This window comes from Hirundo rustica, chromosome 2 (assembly GCF_015227805.2).
Source record: "Hirundo rustica isolate bHirRus1 chromosome 2, bHirRus1.pri.v3, whole genome shotgun sequence".
Classification (NCBI taxonomy): domain Eukaryota; kingdom Metazoa; phylum Chordata; class Aves; order Passeriformes; family Hirundinidae; genus Hirundo; species Hirundo rustica.
This window is the reverse complement of record NC_053451.1, coordinates 35,515,335-35,537,602: the sequence shown is the minus strand read 5'-3', so window position 1 is coordinate 35,537,602 and position 22,268 is coordinate 35,515,335. Positions and strand designations below refer to the sequence as shown.

At 45.0% G+C, this 22,268-nt stretch overlaps 1 protein-coding gene across 2 annotated transcripts; it reads right to left on the bottom strand.

Annotated features, from left to right (window-relative positions):
• Positions 1-297: 297 nt before the first annotated feature.
• Positions 298-11,452, bottom strand: LOC120748880 (uncharacterized). Of its 2 annotated transcripts, none has more exons than XR_005699446.1 (3): positions 11,324-11,452; positions 2,172-2,771; positions 298-2,034 (listed from the first exon to the last, which is right to left on the bottom strand). XR_005699446.1 is itself a non-coding variant. In XM_058419358.1 (3 exons), exons 2-3 carry the CDS (start codon positions 7,120-7,122, stop codon positions 4,884-4,886), a joined length of 675 nt encoding a protein of 224 aa, XP_058275341.1. In that variant the 5' UTR covers positions 7,123-8,291; positions 11,324-11,450; the 3' UTR covers positions 4,801-4,883. The 2 variants fall into 2 exon arrangements, 1 of the variants encoding a protein (XP_058275341.1); XM_058419358.1 differs by lacking the exons at positions 298-2,034; positions 2,172-2,771 and adding exons at positions 4,801-5,507; positions 7,072-8,291 and having other exon boundaries at positions 11,324-11,450.
• Between the last annotated feature and the right edge of the window lie 10,816 nt (positions 11,453-22,268).

The following is a 22,268-nucleotide window of genomic DNA, read 5'->3' as shown; positions in this document are numbered from 1 at the left end:
TCATTTCTGACATTAACCTTGCAGAAACAAATTCCCAAGAGTATTCATGTTAGTTCTGCTGCTGGTGCTTGTGCAAACACTGCTGGACAGAATTCACATTGCTATCTTTCTGTGACTAGTTTTGCAAACAAAAGTTCCTCATTGGCATTCCAGACAAAGTCAATGGAACGGGCAGGGATGAAGGAAAATGCACTTTGTTTATTCAAACAACAATTAGAGTGTCATTGGAAATATGCATAAAACATTCATAACAGATTTTGGAGTTGATTAAAAAAAATAAAAGAAAGCATGCACTGGACTAAGCAATGATACCTCACTTTTATTTGCAAATAAGCAGAATGATCCAGATACCCAGAATCTGGCATCTGTACTTATTGTATGTGTTATTTTTAATGTTAACTTTATATATGCCACGAAATTTTCTTTGCATTTGTGGTTTTGCACAGTGATTATAAGGTTAAGATGGTACGGGGCAGACCTTCTTGGTGTATCATGAGAAATATTTGGAAATGGAAACATCTGTTTCTGAGGCCAGGCACAATAAGTGAGTAAGTAGCAAGTGTGGGGTACAAATGTTTGTGTGTGTATATATATATGTACATATGTATATTTGTGTTTTTAATTTAAAGTTCTAACAATAACCTTGCACAGAACTGCCGTATCCTCTTCAAAGACGCCAAACCTCTAACCGCAAAAGTTGTAGCAGAACCTCATTCTGCAGGAATAGGGACCTGCTTGCTGATGTGCCAGCGGGAACTGTGGCTGAGCTACACTGCCTGAGGTCTGCCAGCACACGGGGGTGCCACACCACCACCACAAACAAATGGCTGAGACCTGATACCCCACCCATGTCCCACCAGTGCCAGAGCTGGACTATTCAGTGCTGTTTCTAAACAGAGAGTCTTTTCCAGCAATGAGGCCTGAAAACTCATGTTTGGATCCTGAAGACCAGCAGAATGTTTCCCAGAATTTGCATGTTCTGGAGATCCACCATGGAGCTCAGCCATTCCTGTTCTCCACTTCTTTTGCTGAGAAAAAGATAATGGTGCTTCTCCCACTAAATTAAGTAGGAGGCTCTGAGCTGCTTTGGGGGGCAGGACGTTTGCCCCGTTCACTGCTCAGGGGAGGCTCTGGGTTGCAGTCTCCCAGAATGTGGTGTGGGTGGGCTGCTCAGGCCCAGATGGCAACGGGGAGCTGCCCGTGGGACTGAGGATATTCCTGCTGTGGTAACACCACTCTCTCCCCACGCTCCTGCATGGTCCTTCCAGGCATAGCCCACAACACAGGTCCATCACCCAGGGTTTCTGCCTTCTGGGCCACCTACCCATGGATGGGGAAGGGTATCCCAAAGCAGCAAAAGCCTTCCAGCCAGGGCTGTCCAGCTACTGTACCCTACAGAGCTAAACAGCACCACCCTGCCCAGTCTGAGGTGGATCTTTCCATCAGACGTGTCTCAGAGCCAGGGAAAGCTTTATTTCTCTGTAAGCCCTGATATCACTCCCTTGGAATAAGAGGTGAAAAACATCTCTGACCTCAGCAGGGCCCTCGGTGAACTGCTACACATATTAATAATAAACGACCACACTCTCCTGAATGCTCCCGGAACTTTTACCACATGTTAAGCCTCCCAGCAAGGACTTGGTTCTCATGGGTTCTTTTTCACCAAAGATAGATTTAAATTCTGCCTTTGACAAATTAGCAGGAAAACTTCCCTGGTGTTTTTTAACAGGTGTTTCTTCCCACATCACCAGACTCAAAGTCCCTGGGAAATATGTTATTTTTTCTTGACGGAAAGGTGGAAAAAATGGACTGAAACGTGAGAAACCAGCATGTGGGCTCAACAGACCTCACTTGCCGTCACTCATTCATCAAGGCAGTTGCAGCATGAGGGAAAGGAGTGATTCTTTTTCCTCTTCTCCAAACAGCAGTCTGGAGAAAACAACCCCTGTAAGTCTGCACTCACCATTCAGCAGCAGAGCCAGGGCAGCCTCATGCCATCAACCACCACTGGCCTCTCTCCAGTATGTCCCTGCACTGGGAATGAGAAAAAGGCCCAAAAATTATGCAGAAAACTGGGGCATCTCTCCTGTAAGGAAAGGCTGAGTGTGCTTGGGCTGTTCAGCCTGGAGAGGAGAAGGCTCAGGGGGAACCTCATCACTGTAAATAAGTACCTGGAGGGGAGGTGCAAAGAGGATGGACGGACCCAGGTTCTCTCCAGTGGTGCCCAATGCCAGGACCAGAGATCCTGGACATAAACTGAAACACGGGAAGTATTACTTGAATATCAGGAAACACTTCTTTTTTTTTTTTTTTTTTTTCTTTTTTCTTGCTCCAAACAAAACCAGTGACCAAACACCAGAAGAAATTGCCCATAGGGGCTGTGGACTCTTCATACTTGGAGACAGTCAAAATCCAGTGGGACATGGTCCCAGGTAAGTGGTTATAGATGGCCCTGCTTGGGCAGGGGGATTGGATGAGATGATATCCAGAGATTTCTTCCAGCCTCAACCATTCTGTGGGTCTGTAACAGCTGCCAAAGACAAGCCTGCAGCTCTGACAGTAGGGACAACTCTTCCATATCCATCTTGAAAACTGGATTTCCCAGTGATGAACACAGGACTTCTCCTTATTTCCACCCTGTTGATAGAGAGCATGCTCACCAAATCAGAGTGCAAGAGCTGCAAATCCTAAAGGAGTTTCTCATTCCCGAGCAGCTCCGCTCCTTTGGTGGACACAGACTGCTTCAATCCCACGTGTGACCTCCACCACGCCTGCAAGAGGAAGCACAGGAAAACAAATCTGCTGTCAGCAGCAGCCTGAATCATGTCTTGAAAATCTCTGGGGATCTGAAAGCTGAAAACAGGATCAAACCTTGTGTTCCAGCTAGCATCCATCAGGACCCTTTTGCCTTTACACTAATGCAAGAATGAGGAATAATGAACCTATTCTGCTGTCAGTTTAGCTGTGTATAAGCAGTGTTGTTCTACAGGCAGGAACATAGCAACCTTATCCTGTTTCCCTCTGTAGAGAGAACCAAGAAGTGCCTTTTTCCAAGTCCTAGGGTGCCCAGACTTTTATTAAGTGCTGTAAATGTCCTGTTTGATGGATTATGTAGGAAGCTCTTCTGTTGAAACCACTGAAGAGATTGCCCCTCAGGAGTGAAAGGACAACCTTTTCCCAAGGCACAGGCCTGAACACTTGGAAGGAGGAAAGAATTTGTCCAATAAAGTAAGAATGCCTGGAATTTAACCTGGTTTCAGGGTATGCAAATGGAGTCTGCAAGCAGAGAGGGACTGCCCAGAGATGCCATTTTCTCATCCTCTCTATTTTCTGTATTCCTGGCATTCAGCTCCAGACACCCTTTGTTTAGAAGTAAAAATATTTAGGTATGAGTTCTGATATGGAAAGGACACTTTGAAATCTTAAAAATTGAGGGAGGTTTTTATTCCTCCCAATAGTGCTAAAAGAGAATGGTATTTGAAGGACATGCATCTCTGACATCTCTTGATTCAGGGTAGGTTTGGGACTATGTTCTCCTAGTTTAACTCAAAGGCTGAGCATTTTGTAGATTTGTGCTGCTAATACCCTGTCCAAGGCACACAGGAGCTCACTTAGCAGTCAATTGTGCTTGGCTCTAAAACTTGTCCTCTCCCCTGACAGCTGGGACCATCTGATGGGGGAGTGGACACATCTTCCTCTACCAGTTCTGTTCCAGCAGCACAAAGGCACCCCCTGCCTTGGCTCTGGACAGATAAGGGACCTTTGATAAGGGGCCTGGCATGTCAGCTGCACATGGTGCACTTGGGCAAGCTGCCATGCTCACAGCCCTCTGGTTTTATTTGCATTTTGCTCTCACTGGTGTGAATTGTGCCTCAGCTGGTTCTCACATTTGCTGGCATTTTCCCAACACCCCTATAAAATCTTGTTCCCAAGCTGTTCTTGCTCCCTTTCCCTCACACTTTTAAACTACGTTACTTTATGCAGTTTCTGGGTCTTTTGGGAGAAGGTCCTGAGGCACCTCCTTAGAAGGGCCACTCTACACAGAGACAAAAAAGGAGATGCTTTACAAGTTATTTAAGCCTGTGACAATCTGTGACATGAAGACTCCCACAGACCTTCCCAGCTGTGGCTTCCAAAGGTGCCACTCCCTTCTCTTCTTTGCTGCTGAGGATCTCCTGCCAATGCAGGGCTCTCAACTTTTGTACTGGTTCAAAATTTGCCACCCCCAGCCCTCTTCTTATGCCTACTCGGGTCGTGTAGATCTTTCATAACATTAACTCTACTGTATATTTGCAAAGATCTGTGACCTTCACCTGTAGTCAATCATTACCCATGGTCCAATTGGTCTCTTTCCCCCTGCAGCACCTTCCTCACACTGCCCTTGGCTGTAAATGATTTACATCATTAAACGATTTGCAGAGCACTGAGTATCTCTCGAGGCATGCACAGCTCACTCACAGTTCTGTTCTGGTTTAGACCTCCCAGATTTTCTGGTATCTTTTAGATCTCTTTGCCCTTGGTTCCACCAGCATTCACTTCTCACTTGCAGTACAGCAGGCTGCTTTGGGAAGATTCTGCACATAAATTTTGCATTTGCATTTTGCACTTTACTTAAAAGTGCAAAGCAGGCAGTAGCTTGTGTGGATGAAACAGCGTAGATCATTGGCGTGCAGCTTTGGGAGTGTGCCCCATGTAGAAACACAGGGCAGAATGTAGAATCATTCTGTTTGGAAAAGACTTTTAAGATCATCGCGCCCAACCATTAAACCAGCACTGCCAGGTCATTAAACCATGTCTCTAAGCACCAGATTTACACTCTTTAAATAACTCTAGGAATGGTGACTCCACCACTTCCCTGGGCAGCCTTTTCCAGTGCTTGAAACTCATTCAGTGAAGATACTTTCCCTCATATCCAACCTAAAACCTTCATATAATAACCTGAGATCATTTCTGCTTGTCGTATCACTTGTTACCTGGGAGAAGGGACTGACCCTCACCTGGCTGCAATCTACTTTCAGGTGACTGTAGAGAGTGATGAGGTCCTTCCTCCCCCTCCTTTTCTCCAGGATAAATGCCCCCAGCTCCCTCAGCCACTCCTCATCAGCTTTGTGCTCCAGACCCTTCCCCAGCTCCGTTGCCCTTCTCCAGCCACACTCCAGCCCCTCAATGTCTTTCTTGCAGTGAGGGGCCCAGAACTGAACACAGGATTTGAGGTGTGGCCTCAGCAGTGCCCAGTACAGGGGACAATCACTGCCCTGGTCCTGCAGGCTATTGCTGATCCGGACCAGGATGTCATCAGACTTTTTGGCCATCTGGGCACAGGCTGGCTCATGTTCAGCTGCTGTTGACCAGCACTCCCAGATCCTTTTCTTTTGGGCAGCTTTCCAGCCATTCCTCCCCAAGCCTGGGAGTTGTGACCCAAGCAGATCTACGGTAAGAAACACCACCAGACCCAGAAAGAATGTCCTGTCTCTCTGTCCATGGCTCATGTGCAGCTCTTCATCCAGCTGTCAAAATAAAGAGGAGAGATTTAAGTTAGATATTAGGAAGACATTCTCTACTCAGAGTATACTGAGGCACTAGCACAGGCTGCCTAAAGAAGCCGTGCATTCCCCGTCCCTGGAAGTGTTCAAGGCCAGGCTAGATGAGGCTTGAAGCAACATGGTCAAGTGGAAGGTGTCCCTGCCCATGAAAAGGGGACCAGAAGCATCTTTAAGATCCCACTCAACCCAAAGCAGCCTATGATTCCATGATCACTGGGAATGACCACAGCATTTGACCTAGAACAGAGGTTTGGAACTCACTCTAGATGCCTGCAAACCACAAATTCAACGTTTCACTTCCCAGCACTGCTGTGTCTAAGTCCCCTACTTTTTTTTCTGTTCATCACATGAACTGGTCCCAAGGTGTGCAGAAGGGTTTCTGTGTGGCTGCCACACGCCTGCTGCAGGGGGCCTGGTTCACAGAGACTGCTGGAGTGTGAATCAGGACGGTGACACCGGGAAGCAGGATTCCTCAAAAGCTTGGCAGGGAGTCTGAGCAGAGCAAAACTTCCTTAAATATGCGGAGCTCCTTTGAAAATATGTTCTGGTGCTCCCAGCTGGTGCTCTTACAGAAAGCTGGTGCCCTTTCTTTGTGGGGTCTGAAGACCTGTGAGACGGTGTCCAAGGGCCGGCCGTAGGAGCAGCTCCCGGCTGCCCGGGATCTCGCGTGTGCCACCACTAGGTGTCACGGCTGTCCCACGGAAGCCACCCTGGCCCACAGCCCTGGAAGCGGCCGGGATGCCCCGCTCCTGGCAGCCACGGGAAACCACAGAGTACTGATAAAAACCCTGGGGAGCGGGCAGAGCCCGTGCCCGGCTGTACTCTGCCTCCATGGAGGAGCCCGAAGGTGGGAGAAATTAGGGTGTCATCAGAGCCCTGGGCTGGCTCAGCACAGTACAATGACATGAGGGAATTGCAGGTGCAGAACTGACTCTTCAGATTGACTTGGAAAAGTATACTCACAAGGCAATCTCCTAAATAGGGTCTCCATTCCCCAGATGTCCCAGCATACGGCCTGTGCACATGCTCCCGGAAAATCAGGATTTCTTTCACATGACTAATGGGTGTTGTAGCAGGTGCTTCTCATCAGAAGTTTCACACACATCCCGCAATGGTGTTGTTAAGTCTTCAACTCTTCCCTTCTTGTGGTGTATTTCCAAAAACAGGTTTCCCCAGCTCACGTTCGAGCACCGTGTGCCAGTTTGGTCTGGGACAGTTTTTTCTGTAGTAGCTACTATGGGGCTGGGGTTTGGATTTGTGTTGGAAACAGTGTTGATAATTCAGGGATGTTTTAATACTGCTCAGAGAATTTACACAGAGCCAAGACCTTTTCTATTCCTCACCCATCCCACCAGCAAGAGGACCGGGGGTGTGCAAGGAGCTGAGAGGGAACACAGCCAAGCCAGCTGACCCTGACTGACCAAAGGGATAACCTAGAGCATATGACATCATATTCAGTAGGTAAAGCTGGGGGAGAAGGAGAAAGTGTAGGACATTCAGAGTTACAACATTTTTCTTTCCAACTCACGTGTGATGGAGCCTCAGTGTCCTGGGAATGGCTGAACACCTGCCTGCCCATGGGAAGCGGTTAATGAATGATTGTTTCACTTCTTCTTCACCTATTAAACTGTCCTTATCTCATCCCATGGGTTTTCTTACTTTTACTCTTCCATTTCTCTTCCCCATCCCACCAGGGGAGGATGAGCAAGCAACTGTGTAGGGCTGAGCTGCCTGCTGGAGTTAAACCACGGCACTCTGCTTCTCCACAAAAGGAAAAGTGACAAATGCTTTCTGCATTGGAATTTCCACACAGATGGTAAATCCAGCATTTCAGAGGGATAGCCCCTAAAAGCATTGCTAGATGAGGTTTATAGCATCAAGGATTCAGCCAGGTTGTGCTGCATATTTTATATAGCTAGGCTGTGTCCGTGAAGAAGGAAACAGCTCATTTATTCCATTCCTGAAACTTTCTATTCCTTGCTACCAAGCAGCCTGCAGGTCTGCTTTCTTTTAACACCATCCACACGGCCACATTTAGTCAGCCCCTCTGTTTACTCTTCTGCTGCTGGAGCTGGGAATACCCTCACCAGGAGGCTGTGTGGATCAGCTGCTTCCCATTGTGATCTGCTGCATGAGTAAAGCTTTTTTGGGAGGGTCTGTTTTCAGGACGACACGTGAGAAATGCACACCACCTCCAGTAATGTAAATTAATAGCTATTGAGCTGTATGAGAGATTCCCTGTGAGCTGCTCTGCAAAAACAGTCCTGCAGCACATGTCAGGAGTCATTAACACGTCAGCTGCACCACATCCAACATTCCAAAAAATATTTAGGAGGAACTAATCCCTCTAGAGGCAGAGCTCTGTCGGCCTTTGGCAGAGTTACATCATGGGTGAATTTAGCCTCCATTGTCCAACATCAGACAGACTTGGCACCACAGGAATCACGATGACAATAGCAGATGAGCTTGACACGCCTGAGTATCACTTGTTCCCATCCTCCTGTCATTTCAGAGGGCGTTCCTGAGCCCACTCAATTATCAGACCACATTCAAAAAACTGAAGTCAGCACAGGGAGCACACAGTGGGCTGCATCCCGGTGGAAGCCTTCAGGCAGCCTAACAGGTTTTCTGTCTTCTAATTACATACATCATTTCTGATGGCAACTTCATGGTTTTTGTTCTCACTCAAGAGTCACTAAATGGGCTTACTGCTGTGGGTCACTGTGATTTGAAGTACAAAGACAAGAACTGTGGAACAAAAGAAGAGAGTAGGCCGTCATTTCATGATACAAGCACAGGATGCATTCAAATTCAGTAATTTGTGTTTGCATTTATGACATTTTGCTGAGAGATTTGGTGGACTGTAAGAGGAGATTTGCTGCCTTTATCACAGAATGGAACACCAGTTTGGGTGCTATTCACAGTCCTGGCAAGGGGTGACCGTCAGCCAGTCATTTAATCCCACTGCACCTCTGAACATCATTCCTCCTTTCCACCACCATCTTATCTGACAAGCTGTCTCTCTTTTTCTGTTTGTAAAGAACCTGGTGAGGTCTCAGCTGGGGCCACTGTGCTGGCTTGAAGGCAAAACCAGAGAGAAACTCCAAGTCAGAAAAACAATTTAATAGGAGAGAAAAAAAAAAAAGTAAAATAAAATAAAACAAAAGCAATAGTAAAAAGATCACTGACAAAGTCAGAATACAACCTGATACCCTGTGGTGGTGGCAGCAGGCCAGATGAGGTGGTCTTGTTGAAGCAGTGCTCCCACCGAAAGTTCTGGTAGCTCTTGTCCTCTGGGAATCCAGTGGGTAAAGCTGCCTGTGCTGTCCCAAATCCCAGATTATATCCAGGTGGGAATGCTTGGCTCCTCCCCTGGACAGAGCATCTCACAATGGGCTGATATCATTTTTCAGTCTTGTAATGGGTCCTTGATTGCCCATTAAACAGAGATAGCTCCTGGAGGGAGTTATCTATGAGTCATGGGGCAGGACATTGATGGGCCATTAACAGAAGATAGTCTGGAGGCAGGGGGCAAGGGAAACACTGCCCAACCTAGTTTCAACAGCTCATGTAGATGGTGATAGAATACGTACTTAGGGCACATCTTACATTGTAACCTAGGACAAGCAGCAGGGGTGTCAGCAATCCGATAGAGAGCACAGCAAGCTCCTCTGATCTGGAAGCATCGCTGGGTGTTTGTCTCACGTAGGAGCCAGGATCCTGGTCTTTGTGTGAAAACGAGAGAGTTTGCAAATCCGTTTGGACGACTACACATGGGAAATGCACAGAAGTCAGCATTAAAGGGACAGGAGAAATGAACAGAACTTGCTGCACACTCCACTCAGGGAACAAATTGCCCGAGGCCTGCAATTACAGTCGCAGCAAGAAGCCTTCTGGGGTAGGGTGGCTTTCTATACCGAGTACTTGACACTTCAAATGGAAGTCTCTTGAACTTTGCTGCATAAATGCACACGTGTTTTGTGATTGTGGCACACGAGGAGATAACACGGAGACAAGAGGTCTGTAGGGCAGAGCTACTCCCCAAGAGCCAGAGCAGGGCCGAGAGAGCGAGCAGCCTGTTTATTTCCTCCGTTTTTATATATTTGTGGGTCGGCTTCTGGAGTTACTACCTTTCACTCCAGTGGCCAGACCAGCTGTCAGTTACAATTGTTTTCAGGTTAGAAATACGTAAACGAAGGACAGGGAATGAAAACAAAAGGTTTATGTTCCCATGCGTGAGAAAAGCAAAAACTGTTCCTAATATTGTGCAGAAACTAAAGAAACCAGATCAAACCAGTCCAAACCAGCCATCTAAACAGGTCTAAACCAGTTCAAACCGGTCTAAACCAGGCCAGACTGACTCAAACCGGTCTGGATCAGTTTGAACTGGCTCAAACTGGTCCAATCCGGTTCAAACCAGTCCAAACAGTCTCAAACCAGTAACTCAAAATCCCATTTTTACCCCATTTCCCAACCCAATTTCCACCATTTTTCACCCTCTCCTCCCTCCAAGTCCAAACTAGTCACCCCAAATGCCATTTTTCCCCATTTCTCCCCCCCTTTTCACCATTTTTCCCCCATTTCTCCCTCTATTTTCCCCATTTTTTTGCCCTTCCCCCCTCCCAGTATAAACCAGTCCCATCTGGAGCAGCTGGGGTGGGTCCCAGTCCCGCAGGTAGAAGAGGCAATTCCAGAGTTGGTGCCCATGGAGGGACCCTCAGAGAGGGTTGGGGAGAAAAAAAAAGGCGAAAAAAAATTGGTGAAAATTAGTGAAAAAAGTAGGGAAAAAAACAAGGTAAAATTGGTGAAAATAGAGGCTAAGATGACCCAAAATTGACCCAGAATCACCTGAAATCAACCGAAAGTCGACCCCAAAAAACTGAGCTGGAATTGCCCAAAATTGACCCAAACAATGGCAGAAAAATTATCCCCAAAATTGACGTGAAATAGCCCCAAATTGACCCTAACAATGATCCTGCAAATGGTGGGAAAATGACACAAAATGGCACAAAGAATGACACAAAACTTGGCATAAAATTGACCCAAAAAATCACACAAAATTGATCCTAAAAATGGCACAAAATTGACCCAGAATCACCCAAAATGGTACAAAAATGACTCAATAATTGACATAAAATTGACCCCAAAACCAGCACAAGAACAGCACAAAAAATTTTTTTAAATGGCACAAAAATTGACAAAAAAGTGACCCTAAAATCGGCACAAGAATGACAAAAAAAAATTACCCAAAAAATTGACCCAGAATTCCCCAAAATGACCAGAAAGCGGCAAAAAATTGACCCCAAAATTGAGTTTAAATTGACCAAAATTGACTCAAAATCACCCAAAATTGATCCTGATAATAGCACAAAAATGACCAAAAAAATTGACCCAAAACCCCACGAAAAAATGGACCCCAAAAAACCCACAAAAAACCAGACCCCCTAAAAAACACTAAAATGGGCCAAAAATGACCAAAAATTGACCCAAAACAGCCCCCAAATCCCCTCCCAGTCCAAACCATCATAAGCCAGTCCAAACATCATCAATTTCCCCCTTCTTTACCCATTTTCCCCCTGTTTTTCACTCTTTTAGAGCCCCAAAATTCCCTCCCAGTCCAAGCCAGTAACCCCAAATCCCATTTTTGTCATCATCAAGATGGCCACAGCACTCAAGAGTGCTTCTCTAGAAACTTCAGGGTGCCTCAAGTATCAGTACCTCACTACCTAAAATACCTTCTCTACATTGCAGTCCCATGTTACTTAAAAAGCCTACCATACCTTTGCCATGCTGCAGTTCCATGAGTCGCTCTACACAGCTCTGGCTCTTTCTCTCCTTCTTCTCTTTTCTTTCTGCATTTCTAGCTCACTGCTTCCTGTCCCTTTGTCCTTGCAACATGGCCAGCAGGCCCCAGCTGACCACTCCACCACCTAACTCACTCTTTTATCACACATAACTGTGAGGGCAAGGCTGTTCCCACTCTTTGGTAATTAACACAGCTACAACACATTAGGAGCAAGAGTGCCTTCTGCACTATTTCTGTCCTGTCACTTCTTCCCTCAGGTTTATACACTTATTCTGGAAAAAAAAAAAAGTTCAGCAAAATCATTTGTGTCCAGAGGTGACAATTTTTTTTGCCAGAACAGCCCTGGGTTTAGGTATCAGTGTCCTCACAACTGCAAATTCAGCTGTGTCAGGACAGAGATTTATGTTTAAAAATACAAATGTATACACATAAATTCATATTTTTGCCATGTGTTTTTCGAATAAAGAAGAATGGCTTCCCACATGCACAGTCCAAGACCCAGAGAATTCAAGGCTTTCCATGGCAGCTGCTTTTATTTATCCCTGTCATACCTTTGAAGGTGTTGGTTTCATCTTGGTGAAGCTGTGAACATTTTTATAAGTTGGAAAAATCTTTCTCCTACAGAATTTGAAATATAGCTCATAATCTATATCATTTGTATGGGAATGAGCTGGAGGTTCAAATTCTGACTGTGACTGGGGACCCACACTACACTTTGTGGGCAGGTATGGGGCCAGCTGTAAGCACAGTGCACCCAGCAATTTCCCCGTGTGCTGCCCATGTGCATCACCCAGCAGACAGGCTGGACTGCTCCTGAGCCGTTCTCCGTGTAAGTTTGGGATGGCCTTCAAAAGCACCTGGCAGCCTGTGAAATGCTGCATTGATGTATCAGCACCCTTGGAAGCAGAGGGAAAGCTTGACTGGCACAACAGCCTGAGGGCACTGTACAGCAGATGACACAAACCTCAGATGAGAAATTCTTCCTCATGGGAAGATGATTTGTGCTCTTGGAGAGTTCAGTATGAGGTGTGTTAGCCACCAATGCTCCCTGCTCCTCCTGCTCCACTTAATGAAACACACCCCATGTTGTAGCACTCTGAGGTTTCGCCACTCATCTGCCACTTCCCTTCAAACCTTGGAGGAAATTCATTTAATGGGAAGATTCAGGGCTATTGCTCTATTGCATTTCAGGGGCAGCCAGCAGGAGAGAGATGCAGGAGCCACAAGCATAAGAAGCTTCCCGGTGCAGGTCTCCCTCTTCTGTTTATCTCAGAAATACCTGGGTTACAGGATGTTGCTCGCTTCTCTTGCCTGGGAGAGAAAAAAACCCACATATGAAATATCAATAAAGAAACAAGCCTCTAGCAGGGCTAACCCCAAGCTAGTCAACAGAAGAGACTCCTGGCTCTAGCAGCCAGGCTGTCTGGGTGTGTTGGATATTTCTGATTAAATTTCATATGTGCTGTGCTGTAGCACCTACACAATTCCCAGGTTCTATGTAGTAATGATGGGACCCTGGCAGAAACAGTATTAGGGGACCAGTTGTGGACATGTCAAAGAAGCATGAGAAACTTAATCTTATTTAATATATTTCTCCAGCAGGATTTGTTTGCCTCTCCAGGGCCTGTAATTCACCTGAAGTGAAAAATCAGGCATTTCTAATCTTTTGTGAACTCAGACTGTAATCTGATTTTCAAGTTTTTTATCACATTTTGACTATTCAAGAGTGACTGAATGATATTGTTTTTATTCGCTCCTTCTCCCCATCTGTGGGAAGAGCACTCATGACCCATAGAAGTATAATTTTTTTTTTTTTTTTTTTTCTGGAAGACGAAAGGTTATCCGCAGCCCAAGTTACCCATCTGTATTTTATTAGAGCGAAGAGACTAAACCAAGATTTCCAGCCAAAATCAACAACCTTGAAAAACACAGCTCTGTTCACCAGCTTAGTCATCCTCCATGTTGCCCATTGGACTGGGTTTTGAGCAACACAAAGAACTAAAAAGAATTGTGTGTGTTGCATTAAGATCTCTACCAAACTCTGTGAGGAGACCCAGAGAAAAAAATTACACACTGGGAAGAATTCCACCTGTTCCCATCCAAATGATGTTTCCCTGTCAAGCTGGAAGCAGCTGAGGCACTGGTTCCCATGGGAATGTTTTCATCCTGAACAAAATGCACATTTAAAGCCACTTCCTGGGTTTGTCCTATTTATTGTTTTAGTTTGTGCCGCCCTCCAACCAGCACAGAGCCCGGTACTGCACGAGCCCTTCTGCACCCGCAGACTTCAGCACTGCTCCCAGTTGCTGAGGAAATGAAAGGTAACTAATGTAAGAAAGGCATCGTTATCTCCAGGACTGGGAAAGCCATGGAAGAGGTCCCCTGTGAAAACAGGTTTATTGAGGAGCAGGAACAAGGGGAAATGCTTGAAGAGATGTGCTAAAGACCTTGGAATTCCAAACAAAACCATGGCATATAAAAATAGGCTCACAAGATGTCTGCAGTAATGGTCTAATATTCACTACCTAGAGGTACTTCAAGAGTGCTTCTTCTAGTAACTGAGAATTGATTATTAAAAAGCTGGTTGATTATGCATAGAAGAATGCATAAGTAATTAAAAATCACACCTCCAGCGCATCTCAGTCCCCACTACAGACATCTCTTTCTATTCTGCACGGCCACAAAAAGAAATGGAGATAGGGACTGATCACGAGCCGGCGGATTTTATAGGCACTTTTCCCAGCTGCGCTCCCTGGTTGCCTCAGAATCACAATTCCGTGGCTGTGAATCAGCCTTGAACACAGGGAGCCAATAAAGTTGCCCCAATGCATTCCTTTGTTGGTGTCTGAGCGATGGTGAGGAAGGGTGGCAACAACATGTTCCTGCATCGCCCTTGGTGGCACATGAGAGAACTAGGCATGAAGCTGGAATTGGTGGGCATGTCTGCACAGACTCATACAGGCAGAGGTGAGCATGCCTTGCCATGCTGTGAATTAGCCAAGTATCAATACGATGGGTGTGATTTTATTGTGCCAGAGCTGTAGCAATCTCTATGGATTTCTGTGATTGTCTTCTGAGGCCCAGCTTGAATATTACCAATTGGTCTGCACAATCAGCATTTCAGACTTACTTAAAAATTGCAACAAATAAAGACCATTTTATATTTTTGGATAATTCAGAATAGTTCTATATTCTCAATTGCTCCATTTGCTGTTGATGAAAGGAAGGCCTTTCACTGGTTCAGTCCTAACAACTGGAATATTGCAGAATGTTCCTGCAAAGTTGTTTTTCAAATAAAATCAATTGTCTTTAAAAGTGGATCCAATGAGCTTAAAGTCATGAATCTCTGTTCATAGCATAGCTTTGAGCCAGATGTTTCACATTTTTCATGCCTGACTCATGAGCTGAATATCTGACTATTGACCCACATTTTGGAGTGAATACGTCAAGAAAGCCTTTGCGGCAACTGTAGTTTCCTGTCAGATGGAAAAATGTTGGAAACTCTTTCTCATGAACTTCTGTCCCTCGCTGGCTCTATTTCCTGTCCAAGGCCTTTCTAAGCGGCTTGGCACAGTGACAAGCTTTATCTAAAATGCAATCGCTAATTAGGGGAAAAAGGGAATGCCAGTGGCGGTTTAGACAAACTATGAGGAATCTTCTTTCCTGGCTTAATTTTCAGGCATGTGGTGAAAGAGTCTAAATGCAGTTTGTGTATCGTTCAGGCTAGTGTCCTCAGAGCAGTTACTAGCGAAGATTTCTTTTGTACTTGGCAATATTTGCACCTCAGATGCACTTGAGCAGACCAAGTTTTGTAGTGGTAAATAAGATAAAACATTACTCTCTATAAGCACAAACAACTCTCTTGTCCTCTCTTAAGATGTACTTAAGAGATGTTCAGACCATGTGTCAGTCCCCTCCCATCCAGTATACGGCAAGCTGCTTTCATAAATTCACACGGATGAATTTTATTACCGTACACACTGTGAGCTCATGTAATGACAAGGCCATTTACACCCCTCAGCAGGCTTGGTCTAGCTCTGGTCTAAGTTCCAGCTTGCAAAAGGCACCCAACAGTTTTGCAGGTATAAAAACAAGATGAGACACTCAGCATGGAAAGATCAGATTAAATATTCAGAAAGAATTCTTTACTGTGAGGGTGATGAGGCACTGTCACAGGTTGCCAAGAGAGGCTGTGGTTGCCCCATCCTTGGAAGTGTTCAAGGCCAGGTTGGATGTTGCTCTGAGCAACCTGGTCCAGTGGAAACGGGTCCCGCCCCCGTCAGGAGGTTTAGAACTAGATGATCATCAAGACCCCTTCCAACACAGGCCATTCTATGATTCTATGATGTTCAGGGAGAATGAAGACTTCAAGGATCCGAGCTTAACCAAACCTTTGCTGGTGTAGAACCAAATGTCAGAACTTTCATCCGCTAATTTCTCTTATCCCCAGAGAGATAATGGTGAGCAGGAAGGTGAAGTAGAAGAATGGAAAGGTTGAAAACCTCCAATAGCTCTGCAGGTGTCCAGGACATACTGCAATCATGCCTCTTCTAAAACTAGTCACATAGCTTTTGTCAGAAAAGTAAAAATACTCACAGAATCGTGGAGTACTTTTGGCTGGCAGAGACCTGTAAAGGTCATCTAGTCAAAGCCCCTTGCCATGGGCAGGCACACCTTCAACTAGATCAGGTTACTCAGAACCTTGACCAATCTGGCCTTGACTATTTCCAGGGATGGAGCATCCACCACCAATCTAGGCACTACCCTCAATATAAATTTTTTTCTTCTGTATATCTAGACTCTATAACCCACCCTCCTTTAGCTTAAAACCCTCACTCCTTGTCCTCTTGCACCAGGGTCTTCTAAAACATCTGTGCCCACCTTTCCTGTGCATTCCCTGGTAGTACTGGAAGTCCATAATGAAGTCTTCCTGGAACCTTCCCCGGGCAGTAATGATGGGTTTTTCAGGGCAGGGGTATAACTGCACCGAGGGGCTCTGCAGCAGCAGCCCAGCTGTGGCTGTCGCTGGCAGCAGGAGACATCTAGTGGTGTTCAGCTGTAAATATAAGGACAAACAGCAGCCGGTGCCTCGCTCTCCTGGCTCCAGAGTTAAGGTTGCCGTGTTCGAGTGCTGCAGGAGCAGCGGTGCGCTTTCAGGAAGCATTTGTGCTCCTCCTCTTCCCGACTCCACCACATATACCTGCATTGCACAGATATGACACATTTATGTGCACAGCCTAGAGGTGACAGCTTTAATTTGCATACTTAGGTATGCGTGGAGGAGGAAATCTACTAGAAACTTGTCGTTTAATGAAGTTGTGAACCAAGCTGATCAAAAAGATTGTTGGTAATTTTTTCTTACAAAATTACAATGCTGAGATATATCATAAAGCCTGAACTAAAACTAAATAACTGCTAACAATACATAAAATTATGTTACCCCTTGGGCTGAGACACTGCTGCAAAAATTCAGCGTCACACTCCCAGCAACATCACCATCACTTGCCTGTGTACCCCTTCATTAGCCTCTCCATGTCAGAGTACAAGACTTAGAGTAAGTCCATACAGAGGAAGCTACACATAATGCCTTTGCCATAGAGCTGGAGAAGGATGGATCATTTTATTTGTTCACTTATTTAATCAAAAAATTACTTTGAAATGGAGGTGAAGAGGGCCACTGAAAAGGCTGCATTGGTTCTTTTTAGCTGTGTAAAGCATAGCTTTCAGATGGATTTTCAGCACAGTGTCCCTTTGGCCCTGATCCAGAAAAGCACAGGAGTCTGAGGCTGAAGTCAAACTGCTACTTATATGCTTCACTGAACCAGGGCCAAAATGCTGAGTACCTCATACAGTCAAATCTCTGGAACAAAAATAACACCAAAAGGTCACCAAAAGTTCCAACTGTGTTCTCAGAATTTATTCCTATACTGCGGGAAAACAAACTTGAGTGCTGATCACACACCAATAAACGGGTTGAATTCAAATGCATATGGCAGACTTTTTGGTAAAGTTAATGTTGTGAGCATGTCATCAATTTTGCACAGAATATCCAGCCTGGTAAAATAGCATCTTTCTCTAAGTCACTGCTTTTCCTTTTGTCTGTTTTTGTTTGTTTTGTTTTGTTTGCTTGTTTGTTTGTTTGTTTGTTTGTTTGTTTGTTTAAAGAAAGAAAAGAAGCATCCGATTCAATTTGCATGTTCCAGTACTGCCTCTTGGATATTATAATATTATAAGCAACACTTTGTTCAGACTGAAATATTGATTTAAAATACTAAGAGAATCCCATACCAAACATCAGGGTACCCTAACCCAAAAATTTATGTTATGTGAATGATGTTCTATGAGACCATTCCTAAAAGACCATTCCTCTCTTTTTTCATCTGATGTTCAATGTCTCTTGCCCTCCCTCCCACCATGAATCATTGTGAATAGTCTGGCTCTGTCTTCCTGACAACCTCCTCATTGATATGGAAAGGCTGGTACTAGGTGCCCCCCAAAACTACCCTTCTATGGGCTGATCAATCCTGTTTTTATCTGCCTCCACTCACACAACATATGCTCCACGCCACTGACAATTTTGGTGGCCCTCCAGCTGACTTGCCCAAGTTCATCACTCTTTTTCTTTTACTGGGGGCCCAAAAACTGGTCACATCACAATATTCTGTGTGTGGTCTAACAAGTGATTGATAGAAAGGAATAGCAATCCCTTCCCTCCAGTACTTTCTAGCTACTCTCCTGTTAGTACAGTCCAAAAACTTATTTTCATTGCCGCCAGGTCACATCCCTAATTCACACCTGAGTTCTTCTTGTTCCCCAGTCAGTCATGTCCAGCCTGCACCACTGTGATGAGTTCTTCCTTCCAAGGGGCAGGACTTTGCATCTTTGTTCAGTTTCACTGGGTTGCTGTTGGCCCATTCCTCCGACCTGTCCAGGATAACACCCCTGTTCCCAAGTGTGCCAACTGCTCTTCCCCTGATCCTCCCCTGGCTTAGTGTACCTGCAAAGCTGATAAGGAACATTCTGTCTTCTCTTCCAGGTCACTGATAGGGATTTTGAAAATGATACATCCCAGGACAAAGATGTGGCTAGCTCCACCTGTGTAACCAGCTTCCAGGAAGAGCACAAGCAAACCCATCCCTGAGACTCTTTGAACCTGATCACCCAGCTGGTTATTCAGCCTCGGACAGTAATCCATGGAGTCAGACCTTAAGAACACATCTTGAAAAGAAGGATGCTGTGACTGTGTCCTAAGTCTTGATGAAGTCAAGGTAGATAACACCATTCTTTCTTCATCCTCAGACCCAGAGGATGCATCATTTTAGAAGTTCAAAATTGTCCAATCCATAAAATATATATGACCTCTCTCTATTGTCTTGCTCCAACATTGAGTCACTTTGATGAACAAAGTACTATTGGAACGTTCTGAGTCCATCTTCTTCCTGTTATGAACTTGGTACACAAGCCAAGAGCTGACACAATGCTAATTTCAATAGTGAGTGAGGCAATTTATTTTGCTTAGAAGGCCACTCTGGAGACTCTGAAGCATTGATGCTGTATCTTCAACTGAATATTTCTATCTCTGTATCTCATCAGTGGTGATTTCTAATGGACATAATAGAATGTGATTAGAGACACTAATTCTGTAATTTGTTTTCTTTTTTAGTTCTTGAAATAAAAACTGTGCCTTCATTAACAGGAAGGTGGGATGAGTGGACAAGCCACATTCCAGGCTGGAAATTTTGAAAGAGAATCATAGAATGGCTTGGGTTGGAAGAGACCTTAAAGATCATCTCATTCATGGACAGGGGCACCTAAGTCTAGACAGGCAGATTAAAATCCTATCCAACCTTGCCTTGGGAACTTCCAGGGATGAGGCATCCACAACTTCTCTGGGCAGCTTGTTCCTGTGTCTTACTGGAAAACAGAAAAAAAACCCAGAAAAATAGAAAGCATAGGAATGAAAGAGGAGAGGGAAAAGAAACAGAAAACACTCGGAAATATGTTCTTTCTTTTTTGTGATTAGTCAGCAGCTCGGTGGCAGGGCTGGGCATCTCTCGGGCTCATCAGGTGGTTCAGAACCATGGCCAGCACCCGCCCATCCCGAGTGGGGCTGGAGGGATGCTGAGCTGCCGGGATCCCCCCTGGGCAACCGGGGAAATGGCTCCTCTGCCTCTTCTGCAAAGTCCACACAGCCCTGGCTTTTTAGGGACTTACGGGAGGGACTTAGGCGTGTCTGTGGGCCTGGGCTGCGCTTCCCCTGCGGGGGCAGGGCTGTTAGCTTTTAGGCATCCACACATGGACCAGCTGCAGAGAGAGCTGTTCATAATTCGCTGTTCCCAGTGATTTCCTGGCTTGGGTTGAAAGTGCCTGCAAAACTCTTTATAAATGTCAGGTTACTTTGCTAGGACATTTCTGTCTTCTGTTTTTTCCTCCGTTTTCACTGACAGTGGCTTGTAACCCTTTCTCTGGGAAAAAAAAAAAAAAAAAAAAAGACGTCCATGAGAAACACAGTGGTGGACTTTTGAGGACGTGATCATAAATAGAGGTTAGGAATTCATGACATCCCAGTTCATTATGCACTATTAAATGTGAGGTGATAAAGGGGAAAAGAAAGGTGTGCAGCAGACCCCTGAAGGTTTTCTTTATTAAATTCACTTGTGTAGAGTCCTTTCCAGTTGTTTTTCATCTGATGGTGGCTATCAGGTCTCAGATCCAGCTGCCCACTACTGGCTTCTTCCCTCCCTACAACTGATGATTTCTTTCATGTCATTTCTCAAGGAATTAAGTTCCTTGTTTTTAAATGGCTACTACTGGGAAAGCTGGTAAATCCTGCTTCTAGAGACTGAGTGTCCTTCCACCTTTCTGAAATTCTGTGAAAATCAGCAGGACTAGTGTCATGGGTTAATGCAGGGTCTTCATTCCTGAACCTGTTCACAGACGTCCTTGTGGGAGACATGTCTTGTTCTTGCAAAAATTTACCCATCTATCAGCTTTCGGAGGCCCCCAGGAATGAATGCAGTGTACTGTCATCCTTCCTGTGCTCTTACAGCCCATGTCACCTTTCCCGACACCCAGTACTTGCAGGGAGCACTCACTTTCCCCCATCAGCACAGCTGCTCTCCATCTCTAGAGCTCTAAGAGACCTCACAGCCCCGAGGAGCCTGGAGCAGGGCGAGAAGAGGGATGTGACCGTCTCTACCTCACCACACGAACTAGGGACTGCAGGGAACAGGTGGAACAAACATTCCTCCTCCCTCCTTGGGAGCTGGATGGCCAGTGAGGACCTGCTCTTGCTCTCCCCGTGGGGGCTGGAGATGACAGCCCACCCATTACCCTCTGCCTCGGACAGGATTGGGGACACTCCCCCATCCTCCCCTTAGCAGCAATAGCAATTCAGACTCAACCATGGGTTTATTATGTGTGTGAAGACACTGTTACAATGATCCTCTTCAGATTGCTGTTGGAGGAGGGAGGAAAAATTTCATTTTTGGTAAAGGAGCTACAAATAAACTAAATACTGGGCTAGAGGAAAAAAAAAAAAAAAGGCCTGAGTGAATAAAAGAAACTATGCTCTAGCAGATGACTTTCTTGGCTGGGAAGAAACCTAACTAGACGGATATGAGACAGCATTAGAAGCTGCAGCTGAGCAGCAAATTTACAACAAACTACCTTACACAGATTAACTTGAGATAACTGCAAAGCCTCTGGTCACCCTCAGACTTCCTTACTGTTTATTTATCATGTCTAACCTCCAAGAAGTAATTACAGGGAATCTCTGCTTCATCAGAGTAATCAGATTTAGATTCTCATCCTAAGTCCAAAACACAGAACAATGCCAGGAAGAAAATTAGCACTATCCCAGCAGAACCCAGGAGATTAATGTGTTGGCCCACACAAACTCCAGACAGTGGACACCCAAAATCAGAGTGGTCACAACACGAGCAGCACAGCAGCAGAAATTCCCTAGAGGTGCTCACTCTGATAATAACACCACTCAAAAATTTTGCTTCCCCTGATTTCCTGTAGCAGCAAAGGAACCCTTTGCTTCATTGTTTCAGCCTCCACTGACATGGGCGCTTCTGGGGTTGTACTTGACTTTCCATGGCTTTAATCCTGTGTGGCAAATTTTACTTTTCTCTCTGGAACTGGACCTGGAAAGAATAGTTTACAAGAAGCATGTGCAAGGAGATAGTTAGAAAAAAAGGTCACTGGAAAAAGTGTGTCTTTGTTTAGCTTTTAGTAAATATGGTTGACAGATGTTAAGAATGACATATCGCACCAGATGTTTTATGTGTTAGGAAAAAGAAGCATCACAGCTATAGCATGATGAATCTGCTTGTTAACCTTTCTGTCAGGTGCTGAAGGGAGGGCTTACATATAAAACTGCAATCTGCAGTAACTTTGGAATATTTGAAGAAGGTTAATCATCCTGCAAACTTGTGTTAGATCCTCACCTGATGTAAAATGATGTGATTCCACTGTACTCAGTAAAATCAAGTTGATTTATACCAGCTAAGGACATCATACCTAATCCTATATTGTATTTGTTTTCCTAATTAGAGTTGAGATCAGAACATAAGGAGTGTTCAGCACTCCTCCAGGAGTTATTCCACTATTTTAATTGTTAGAAGAATGAAATACCATTACCCTCATATCCTAAACTGAAATAATATAGAATGCTACAGAAATCTGATTGAAGGAGGACATATTCTTGAGAGTCCTGGTTTATCATTTTTATTTTCAGTCAAATGAGAATTAAAATTAATTGTTAGCAGCCTAAATGGCTCCTTCAAAAAACAAACCAGGATTCAGCTGGAGTATGTTAGATAGAATCAGTTAGACAACTTTCTCTGGTCATGGGAAAAAAAAATGTTCCATCATTCACCATCAAGAATATGACCCCCAGAAATACCTCCAAA